Source organism: Lynx canadensis, chromosome X, assembly GCF_007474595.2.
Source record: "Lynx canadensis isolate LIC74 chromosome X, mLynCan4.pri.v2, whole genome shotgun sequence".
Lineage (NCBI taxonomy): Eukaryota > Metazoa > Chordata > Mammalia > Carnivora > Felidae > Lynx > Lynx canadensis.
This window is the reverse complement of record NC_044321.2, coordinates 46,440,875-46,452,960: the sequence shown is the minus strand read 5'-3', so window position 1 is coordinate 46,452,960 and position 12,086 is coordinate 46,440,875. Positions and strand designations below refer to the sequence as shown.

The 12,086-nt window shown below is 37.1% G+C and overlaps 1 protein-coding gene across 1 annotated transcript in view; it reads left to right on the top strand.

Moving 5' to 3' along the window:
- WNK3 (WNK lysine deficient protein kinase 3) overlaps window positions 1-12,086 on the top strand; it is a 150,705-nt gene that overhangs the window by 34,246 nt on the left and 104,373 nt on the right. The window contains exons 6-9 of the mRNA XM_032592193.1: window positions 566-785; window positions 7,904-8,198; window positions 9,033-9,226; window positions 9,322-9,471. Coding sequence (XP_032448084.1) covers window positions 566-785; window positions 7,904-8,198; window positions 9,033-9,226; window positions 9,322-9,471 — 859 coding nt within the window. The remainder of the gene's footprint in view (window positions 1-565; window positions 786-7,903; window positions 8,199-9,032; window positions 9,227-9,321; window positions 9,472-12,086) is intronic.

The following is a 12,086-nucleotide window of genomic DNA, read 5'->3' as shown; positions in this document are numbered from 1 at the left end:
CTAGACTTACATATTTTAAGAAAACCATGGGACTTTGCAGAACTAAATTAGTATCATTCATGGCATTCTCTAAAGAGTAAAGTACACTAACTTGACTATTGTTAATGGAGTCAACGACTTCTATTTATAACATTTGTAAAATAGTTTGAATTTATGGTTTACTTTAGAGTTTATATATCTGGAAGTTTTTAGTTGCCTTTGCTGACAGTCCATTGTTTGAGTTTTAGTAACTTAAGCCAGTGGCTTAGGGAAACTAGTCAGTCTACTCAACATATACTATAGCACTGCTTCAGTTCTCTAGGCATATAGTATCTAGATGTGTTGTTGATAACAATCTTTAATTAAGGTGACTTTAAGTGTATGTTAGGTGGGATTTCTTTGCATTCTTGGTAATAATGAGTTGGATATAAGATTTGGTTTTTAACAAAGCAGGGTAATGGTTTAATTAATAGAAGTTTTAAAATAAGATTGTTATTTTGATGTAATTAATATTTACTAATTAAGGGTTCTATATCTTGTTTGTGATTGGAAAAATTGATAATGAGATATGTATTTTGTTTATTAGGTTGTCTATCAGGGACCTATTAAACCACGCATTTTTTGCTGAGGATACAGGACTGAGGGTGGAGTTAGCAGAGGAAGATGACTGCTCTAATTCGTCCCTGGCTTTAAGACTCTGGGTTGAAGACCCTAAAAAATTGAAAGGCAAACACAAAGACAATGAAGCTATTGAATTCAGTTTCAATTTAGAAACGGATACATCTGAGGAAGTAGCATATGAAATGGTAAGTGAATCCTACCACTATTCTCCACACCCCCCCAACCAATGCTGCCCTTTATAGTATCAGGGTTGATTGATTCCTTTCTCCTTATTGCTTTCTTTCCTCTCGTTTTCTCCTTTTCTTCATTTAAATTATTTTATTGTGAAATGTATCTTTACAGAAGAGTATATTAAATTTGTATGTAGAGTATAAAGAATAATAAAATGCTACTTTTATTAAGAAATAGAACACAACTGATACCTTTGAAGTCACCTGTATGCCCCTCCCAGTTGTATTCCCTTCCCTAATCACTACAGGTAATATCTACCCTGGCTTTTGTGTTACTTATTCCTTCCTTTGTTTTTCATTATAGTTTATCTAAGTAATATATTGTTTTGTTTTAGAAACCTGAGTGGCAAGCCCACACCTAGGTGATTACTGAAGTTACTATTAGGTGAAGATGGCCAGGATAGCCAACTGAATAGTCTCTCAGTCATAGTCTGCCTTCAGTTTCCCTAAGCATTTACAAGAGGGGAAGTCAACAGGTGAGGTCATGATTAAATTTAGGGAAATACACACATGGCTCACTAGTCAGGTCACCAGTGGGCTGTTGTATGGACCAGAAATTAGTTGTGTGGTTACAATATGGTTTGATGGGGCATGGGCCTCTCTGACTTCTCTACTTCTAATCTCCTCATGATCCCTCTCCCCACAGAGCAGATGACAACAGAGAACTTCTGTGGGGTTGAATGTGCGTCCACACCAGATCCAGGCTGCTACAGTGCTTGGAGGGAAAGCATACAGGAGCTTTGACAGCACATGGTCAGATTAGCCAAGTACAGATAGTCTGAGCCAGGTTAATCTGGACATCCTGTCCTTGGGTTAAAAAGAGGGATGGAACATTGACAGTGGGGATCTTGGAGATGATAGCCTTTAACGTGTCTATTTTTATAGTCATACTGTTTTGATCTGGAATGATTGCCTTGGACATCTGGTGCACAACTATTATTCTGATATTTCTCTTTACTATCTTTATAGACTCCTCTTCCTCTCTGTTGGGTTTCATGTTTCCTAAATCTCATGTCTTTCTCTTTCTTGGCACACTTCCTCTGCCTGCTTCTTAAAGAAAGGGTATGAGTGGTAAATTCTTTGAGATTTGCATGTATGAAAATATTTTTATTCTATATTCATATTTAATTGATTGGCTGGCTATGGCATTTTAGGTTGCATTTAAAAAAATTTTAGACTCATTGTTCCATGCTTTTCTAGCTTTCAATATTAATCTTGAGAAGTATAAAGTTGTTCTGTTTTCAGAATCTTTTGCATGTGATCCATTTTTTGCTCTCTGAAAGTTTGTAATAGTTTCTATTTCTTTTTTCAGTATTCTAAAATTTCAGTGATATGTCTTTTTTTAATTTTATTTTTATTTTTTAAAAATTTACATCCAAATTAGTTAGCATATAGTGGAACAGTAATTTCAGAAGTAGATTCCTTAATTGCCCTTACCCATTTAGCCCATCCCCCTTCCCACAACCCCTCCAGTAACCCTCAGTTTGTTCTCCATATTTATGAGTCTCTTCTGTTTTGTCCCGCTCCCTGGTTTTATATTATTTTTGTTTCCCTTCCCTTATGTTCATCTGTTTTGTCTCTTATAGTCTTCATATGAGTGAAGTCATATGATTTTTGTGTTTCTGTGACTGACTAATTTCACTTAGCATAACACCCTCCAGTTCCATCCACGTTGTTGCAAATGGCAAGATTTCATTCTTTTTGATTGCCGAGTAATACTCCATTGTATATATATACCACATCTTCTTTATCCATTCATCCATTGATGGACATTTGGGCTCTTTCCATACTTTGGCTATTATTGATAGTGCTGCTATAAACATGGGGGTGCATGTGTCCCTTCGAAACAGCACACCTGTATCCCTTGGCTAAATGCCTCGTAGTGCAATTGCTGGGTTGTAGGGTAGTTCTATTTTTAGTTTTTTGAGGAATCTCTATGCTGTTTTCCAGAGTGGCTGCACCAGTTTGCATTCCCACCAACAATGCAAAAGAGATCCTCTTTCTCCACATCCTTGCCAACATCTGTTGTTGCCTTAGTTGTTAATGTTAGCCATTCTGACAGTTGTAAGGTGGTATCTCATTGTGGTTTTGATTTGTATTTCCCTGATGAGTAATGTTGAGCGTTTTTTCATGTGTCAGTTGGCCTTCTGGATGTTTTCTTTGGAGAAGTGTCTATTCATGTCTTTTGCCCATTTGTTCCCTGGATTATTTGTTTTTTGGGTGTTGAGTTTGATAAGTTCTTTATAGATTTTGTATACTAACCCTTTATCTGATATGTCATTTGCAAATATCTTCTCCCATTCTTTCAGTTGCCTTTTAGTTTTGCTGATTGTTTCCTTCACTGTGCAGAAGCTTTTTATTTTGATGAGGTCCCAGTAGTTCATTTTTGCTTTTGTTTCCCTTGCCTCCGGAGACGTGTTGAGTAAGAAGTTGCTGCGAGCAAGATCAAAGAGGTTTTTGCCTGCTTTCTTCTCAAGGATTTTGATGGCTTCCTGTCTTACATTGAGGTCTTTCATCCACTTTGAGTTTATTTTTGGGGATGGTGTAAGAAAGTCGTCCAGGTTCATTCTTCTGCATGTCGCTGTCCAGTTTTCCCAGCACCACTTGCTGAAGAGACTGTCTTTATTCCGTTGGATATTCTTTCCTGCTTTGTCAAAGATTGGTTGGCCATATGTTTGTGGGTCCATTTCTGGGTTCTCTATTCTGTTCCATTGATCTGAGTGCCTGTTCTTGTGCCAGTACCATACTGTCTTGATGGTTACAGCTTTGTAGTATAGCTTGAACTCTGGGATTGTGATGCCTCCTGCTTTGGTTTTCTTTTTCAAGATTGCTTTGGCTATTCGGGGTCTTTTCTGGCTCCATACAAATTTTAGGATTATTTGTTCTAGCTCTGTGAAGAATGCTGGTGTTATTTTGATAGGGATTGCATTGAATATGTAGATTTCTTTGGGTAGTATCAACATTTTAACAATATTTGTTCTTCCTATCCAGGAGCATGGAATCTTTTTCCATTTCTTTGTGTCTTCTTCAATTTCTTTCATAAGCTTTCTATAGTTTTCAGTGTATAGATTTTTCACCTCTTTGGTTAGATTTATTCCTAGGTATCTTATGGTTTTGGTGCAACTGTAAATGAGATCGATTCCTTGATTTCTCTTTCTGTCAGTTCATTGTTGGTGTATAGGAATGCAACCGATTTCTGTGGATTGATTTTATATCTTGCAGCTATCCTGAATTCATGAATCAATTCTAGTAGTTTTTTGGTGGAATCTTTTGGCTTTTCCGTATAGAGTATCATGTCATCTGTGAAGAGTGAAAGTTTGACCTCCTCCTGGCTGATTTGGATGTCTTTTATTTCTTTGTGTTGTCTGATTGCAGAGGCTAAGACTTCCAATACTGTGTTGACTAACAGTGGCGAGAGTAGACATCCCTGTCTTGTTCCTGACCTTAGGGGGAAAGCTCCCAGTTTTTCCGCATTGAGGATGATATTAGCATTGGGTCGTTCATATATGGCTTTTGTGATCTCGAGGGGATGGAAAGCCATCTATCATGCTAATGGTCAACAAAAGAAAACTGGAGTAGCCATACTTATATCAGACAATCTAGACTTTAAAATAAAGTGATGTGTCTTGATTTGAGTCTATTTTCATCTACTTTGTTGGTTCTCAGTGGACCTTTCCAATCTGTCAACTCATATCCTTTAGTTTCTGGGAAGTTTCTTGAAGTATTTTATTGATCATTTCTCCCCATTTTTTTCTTTCTGGAACTATTAGCATTTGGATATTGGACCTTTTGGACTAATTCTCCACTGTTCTTTCTTTTCTATTTTCCACCTTTATTGTCCTTTTATTCTCCTTTCTGGCAGATATTATCAACTTTATTTTCTAACCCATTGAGTTTTTCATTTCTGTTATCATGGTTTTAATTTTAAGAGTTCCTATTCATTTTTTGGTCTGTTCCTTCCTTAGAGTAAACATCTTGTTCTTTGTTTTGTTGAGGCAATATTATCGCACCTCTCTGTAACATTTGTAAAAAAAAGTGTTTCTGACGTTTTTCTACTTGTGTAGTCTCTTTTCTCCAAATTGCTGTTTTACCTTTGTTGGTTTTATACTGTCTTCTTGTTAGAGGCTTTTCTCATATTTCTGGTAATTCTTGACTCGCTGCTCATGATTAATAGACTATAGGAGACTATATATGTTTTCTGTTGCTGTGTAACAAATTACCACAAATTTAGTGACTTAAAGCAGCACCCATTTATTAATTCAGTTCTGGAGGTCAAAAGTCCTAGTGGGCTTCACTGTAGTCTCTGCTTAGGATCTCACAGGCTGAAATTAAGGTGTTAGCAGCCAGGGTTCTTATCTGGAGGTACTGTAGGCATATCTGCTTATGAGTTTTTGGCAGAATTCAATTCTATATAGTTGTAAGACAGAGGCCCCCGTTTCCTTGCTGGCTGTTAGGTGGTGGTCACTTTCCACTCCTAGAGGCTGCTTTTCAATCCCTTCCTGTGTCCTCACTCCATCTTCAAAGGCAGCAATGACATGTTGAATCCTTAGTCACCAGCTAGTAAAAGTCTCACCCAGGTAATGTCCCTATTTTAAGGTCACCTGTTCATAGCAAAATAATGGGACTGATCTCTCCTCATATTCATAGGTTTGAGGATTAGGATGGGACATCTTTGAGGGGCCATAATTTGTGTTCCACAGAAACTTAGAAGCCCATTGGATGATGTGATTGCTTTATCAGACTTGTTAACGTTCACCTCTACGGTGGGCCTTTAATTAAGGAATCTCTGACATCAATATTTGTAGGTCTGTATTCTTGGATTGGTCCAATTCCCCCAGAGAATCATCTTTAGTGTCCTTCCTGAAGGGTAGGGGGCTGGTTACTGGTATTTTGGTAGCCAAGTGGGGGAAAGGGCTGAGGGTTTCTGCATATGGCATTCAGTGTGCATATTGTCATTTAATCTTACTTTCTACATGGTAGCTTTACCGTCAACTGTGCCTGGTGTTCTATAGTCCAGAGATCCTCTCTTTTACCCTCTCTAGAGAACAAAACTCCAGGCTTCTTGGGGAGGGGAGAATCAATCACCCAAAGGTGTGGAATGGAGGAAGGGGCACAGGGATCCAAATATTTAAGTGCTTCTCACACCAGTGCCAGAACAGGTATTGCCAGTTCCTGTGCCTTGTGAATATTTTTCAGTATAAATGATAATGATTCTCTGCTTTCCCTAGTTCAACATTTTCAGGTCTTCTAGGTCACTTAATCTGTTTTAGTTCACCATTTTCAGGTCTTCTAGGTGACTTAATCTGTTTTCCACATTCTGGAGTGTCCAAAATGTTGTTGCTGTTGTTTTACTCTTATTCTCCCTGTTCTTGTGGGTTTATAACTTAAAAATCCATTTAGTATGGGGATTTTTTAGAGCTTTTTGAGGGAGTGAAATTAAATATATGGATTCCATCTAACATTTTAATCATCTTTCAACTACCACGAAATTTTCCTGAGTCTTCAGACCCACAAGGCATACTTTAAAAAACAGATTGTAGGACTGAGAATGATATGCCATGCCACCTCCTCAAGTCATCTTTCTGCTCCTCAGCCCCGCTCTTCTCAGACAGCAAGCCCTTAACTTCTCTCGCACTTCTAACACCTGGTAAGATGTAGTACTTTGCTGTGAGCAGATTTACCTTTGCCTGGAGTGTGGATCTCTAAACTTCATCTCCACCTCCCTTAATAGCCAGCAAGTTCCTTTTTTGTTTGTTTGTTTTAATTCAAGTCAGAGTTTACCTTCCTCTGTGATGCTTTCTTCTCTTTTCCCTTTAGGGCTTTTATAGCAGCTTAAAGCTTTCTACCTTACTTTAAGTTAAATATGTACCATCTTACCACCAGATTTTGTGCTCATTCAGGACAAACGACCAGTGTAATAACTTTAATGTCTCTGGAGTCCAGTACTGGGCACATTGTAGGCACTTAATATTGTTGAATAAGAAACCTTTTAATCTTTCACAAACCTTAATGACAGTCATAAATTAACTGTAATAAGACTGCATGTACTGAAACATCAAGTTATTTGTTTGTTTTGGTTAAAGCCACAATTCTTTTAACAATACTTGGTAGTGGTATTTTTCTTATGCTTATTAAAGGCTCTACATTTATGTATGTCTAAGAAAGAACATAGAAGGTGGGCCTGGGTAGCTCATTCAGTTGGGTGTCTGACTTCGGCTCAGGTCACGATCTCACAGTTTGTGAGTTCAAGCCCCGTGTCGGGCTCTATGCTGACAGCCTGGAGCCTGCTTCTGATTCTGTGTCTTCCTCAGTCTCTCTCCCACTCTCCTGCTCACGCTCCGTGTTTCTCTCTCTCTCTCTCTCTCTCTCTCTCTCTCTCTCTCTCTCTCTCAAAAATAAATAAACATTAAAAAGAAAGAACCTAGATGTACATCGAAAATATTGAGGGGCGCCTGGGTGGCTCAGTTAATGAAGTGTTCCACTCTTGGTTTTGGCTCAGTTCATGATCTCACAGGTTCATGAGTTTGAGCCCTATGTCAGGCTCTGCACTGACAGTGTGGAGCCTGCTTGGGATTCTCCCTCTCTCCCTCTCTCTCTGCCCTTCCCCTGCTCACATGCACTCTGTCTCCCTGTCTACCTCTCAACATAAAGTTGTATAAAAAATTATTTAAAATTTTTTAATGTTTATTCATTTTTGAGGGGGGGGTGCGGAGGGGCAGAGAGAGAGTGAGACACAAAATCTGAAGCAGGCTCCAGGCTCTGAGCTGTCAGCACAGAGCCGGATGTAGGGCTCGAACCCACGAAACTGTGAGATCGTGACCTGAGCCAAGTCAGACGCTCAACCGACTAAGCCACCCAGGCACCCCTGTATAAAAAATTATTTAATTACTATGATATACACCTGAAAGTATGTCAATTATATTGAATTGAAACAAAAAGAATATGTAAACAAATTAGCTGTTATTTAATGGCATTTGCAATTTGGGAGTGCAAAATAACTCTGCTGGTAAAAAAAAAAAGTTAAAAATCTTAAATGTTAAAGATGTAGTTTGCTTATTATGTTTTGTTTGTAGGTCAAGTCAGGATTCTTCCATGAAAGTGATTCCAAAGCTGTTGCTAAGTCCATTAGAGACCGGGTCACCCTGATAAAGAAGACAAGGGAGAAGAAACCAGCTGGCTGTTTGGAAGAACGCAGGGATTCCCAGTGCAAGTCTGTGGGGAATGTACTCCCTCAGCACCAGAATACAACTTTGTCCCATGCTCCTGCTCAGCACACGGGGACTGAATGTGAAGAAACTGAAGTTGATCAGCATGTTCGACAACAGTTTCTACAAAGAAAACCACAGCAGCACTGCTCCTCTGTTACAGGTAGTAGTCCTAATTTATAAAAGTAAACAAACGTGTGATTATGTTCCCTTATCTTGAAATAGTACTTTTGTGCTTTTCAAAGAATTCTATTATCCATCATTTCATCAGTCCTTTTACAAACTCCCTGAAATAGACAAGCCAGCCTAGTTATCTTATTTTAAAATTAAGAAACTGTTTTGTTACATGACTTGTCCAAAGTGCTAATTGAATAAGAGCTATAATATTTTTACCATTTTTAAAGGTCTAATGTAAATCCTTAAATAAAGAATATTTGGAACTAAAGGGAAAATTTATTTTTTAAGGAGGAATTTTCTAGACTTTAAGATCCTTTGTTTTTAGACTCAAGTATAAAATTATTGTAGTTCCTTTAATTTTTCTGCTATAATACATTCTCTTCTCTAGAAGGACATAGTATTTTCTTTTCTTTTTTTAGTGTTTTCATAGTAATAACCAATTGTTCTGTAAAGATAGTATTTTCTAGCCAGGGTCTAAGAGAATGAGAATATATATGACCCTTAGATTTTACTGGAATCCTAATGGTAAGTGTAGATTAGTTAGGGATTTACATGAAATGGCCAGCAAATGGAGTTGATTTTTATGTGATTCTTTGTTTTTAGGTTTGCTTTACTAAGAAAATTTTAGTTCTACTACAATGTCAGCATGGAGAGTTTACATGATGGTTTTTGGTTAATTGTATAGTGTGCATATTTTATTTCAAGTTGTCTTGGGTTGTCAGAGTAAAAGAAAATATAAAACACTTATTATTTCCCATGTCATTTAGACCTTGTGCTTCAAGTTTTTCCTTCTACTTGTTGCTTCTTTTCTTTGTCATAGGTGACAATTTGTCTGAGGCAGGAGCTGGATCTGCTATACACTCAGATACTTCAAGTCATCCCAGTGTGGCCTATTCCTCAGACCAGAAGATGGGTTCTCAAGTGGTTTCCAACATCCCACAGGCTGAAATAAATGTTCCAGGGATGATTTATCCATCCCAGCAGCGAGTAGGACATTACCAGCAGATTTCAGGGGTAAAGTGAACTGTTATATTTTTAAATATATAATCCATATATTTACTGTAAATGGGAGAGTTTATCTTTAACATATTTTTTTTCTTATTTAACAGCTGCAACAGCAGCCAAAGCTGTCTCAGCCCCACATTTTGCCTTTGGTTCAAGGTCAGTCCACTGTTTTGCCTGTACATGTCCTTGGACCTCCAGTTGTCTCACAACCCCAGGTTTCCCCATTAACTGTCCAGATGGTCTCACAGGTAAAGGTAAGGTGTATTTTAGAGGTTCTGTATTCTGTTAAATGTATTTAACACTGCCTAGATTTCCTCCCTTTCAAAGGTTCTCTTTCATAAATTCAATATAATTATATAAAACTCACTGAAAGTTAAAAGTTGTTTATGCCTGAGGATGTGCCTAACATTGTGAAACTAGAATCTTGAGACACTGGTTGTATTATTGGCAAAGACACTGAGGACACCATATATCGATAAACAAATTTATTTATAAATCAGATCTCTTTCTCTTGGTGATGATGGTTTGTTCTTTGTATTGGACTTTTCTAGCCTGGTTTGAATGTGGAGGGATGTCTTTTGTAGTTAATTAGAAATAATATTTTATAGACAAAATCTTTGGCACTTTATCTAAATTCTTGGCTTTTTGAAAAATTTTAATTCCAGTATAGTTAAACATACAGTGTGATATTAATTTCAGGTGTACAATATAGTGATCCCACACTTCCATGCATCACCCTGTGCTCATCACGACAAGTGAACTCTTTAATACCCTTCATCTATTTCACCCATCCCCCCCCACCCCCACCTGCCTTCTGGTAACCAGAAGGGTTTGTTCTCTGTAATTAAGAGTCTGTTTTCTTAGTTTGTCTCTTTTTTTCTTTGTTTGTTTATGTCATTTCTTTAATTCCACATATGAGTGAAATCATATGGTATTTGTCTATCTCTGACTGACTTGTATCACTTAGTATTATACCCTCTAGATCCATCCATGTTGTTGTAAACAGCAAGATTTCGTTCTTTATTATGGCCAAATAATATTCCATTGTGTTTATACACACACACACACACACACACACACACACATACATACTACATCTTTATCCATTCATCTATTGATGGACACTTGGGTTGCTTCCATAATTTTGCTGTTGTAATTAGTTTCGCTATAAACATCAGAGTGCATATATCTTTTTGAATTAGTGTTTTTTGTAATCTTTAGGGGGGAAATACCCAGTAGTGGAATTGCTGGATCATATGATAGTCCTATTTTTAATTTTTTGAGGAAGCTCCATATTGTTTTCCAGAGTGGCTGCACCAGTTTGTATCCTCATCAACAGTGCAAGGGGGTTCCTTTTTCTCCACATCCTTGCCAACACTTGTTTTATGTGTTTTTGGTTTTAGCCATTCTGACAGGTATGAAGTGATATCTCATTGTAGTTTTGATTTGCATTTCCCTGATGATGAGTGATGTTAATCATCTTTTCATGTGTCTGTTGGCCATCCGTATGTCTTCTTTGGAGAAATATCTGTTCATGTCTTCTGCCCATTTTCAATTGGATTATTTGTGTGTTTTGGTGTTGAGTTGTATAAGATGTTTATGTATTTTGGATACTGACAGTTTATTAGATCTTGGCTTTTTTTGATTCATGTTTATTTCTGTAGGAGAAATAAGTGTGTCTTTTTGACTCTCAAACTTAGCATTATTCATTTCTGACAAGGAGTAAACAGTGTTTGTAAGAGTTCATATATTGACTATTCTGGTTCCCTAGGTTATGAACTCTGGACACATGGTTCAGCTTTTTTTTTTTTTTTTTTTTTTGCCATCACTGCATTTTCTTTTCTCAACCTCACCAACTCCTACGTGTGCCTTTTGTCTTTGGGAATGAGATGGTCTGAGCTCCTAGGCATTCTCTGTATATGATTCAGTTAGCAGCTGGTGCATCTGTTTCTTTTAAGAGATTGATATATAGTAAGTCACAGTTCATCAAACAGTTTTTAATGACTACCATTTCTATGTATGTAAGATAAAATAAAATATGGTCCATACCCTCAAGGAGTTCACAGTCTTGTAGGAGAAAGCATACACATACTTGACAAATGCCTGATGTATTTAAAACCTGCTGGGGGTAAATTTAATCTGATAGAGTTGACAGTGCATTGTATTTGGCTAGTGTTTGGTGATAACATGGTACATATTCATAATTGAGCTCTTGTGGTTTGATTTGCCTCTTTCTTAGACTTTCATGCCAAGTGTGTTGAAAGGATGCTTAAATTATCTTAGGTTCAACCACATAAGTATGCAGATATGTGTATTTTAAAATGTGCTCCAAAAATTTTTTAAGTTTCAAAAATTAGTGTAAGAGTATTATTTACCTATTTAAAAATAAAGCCTATGAAGTTATAAAGAAGACCATGAAAATCACCTGTTATTTCTCCAGCTAGAGACAACTTTTTGTTTATATTTGTCGATAGAGCCTCTAGATTTGTCTTTTTTCCTATTATACATATATAATTTTGTTTATATACATCTGTATATCACATACATGCTATTTTTTAGACTCCCCCCCATATATAGAAGCTACATAAGCAAGCACTTTGTTGGTGTCTTTTTATGAATGTGGTGGTTCAAGTTCTAGGAATTATTGCATCCAACCTATATTTATTCAGCCAATTCTCTCTCCTCTTTGGAGAGCTTCTATGTTCATTTTAGCTATGATATTGAAATCCTTTTGAGCTTTTTCTTGGAACTTCCAGTGTCTAGTGTGTGAAGGTGTTAGATTCAGTTACTCTGAATCTCTGCCAGGGCTTGAATGAGTTATATAACAAGTGCAATAAATGAGAAGCCACGAGCAGTATATTATTAGGAC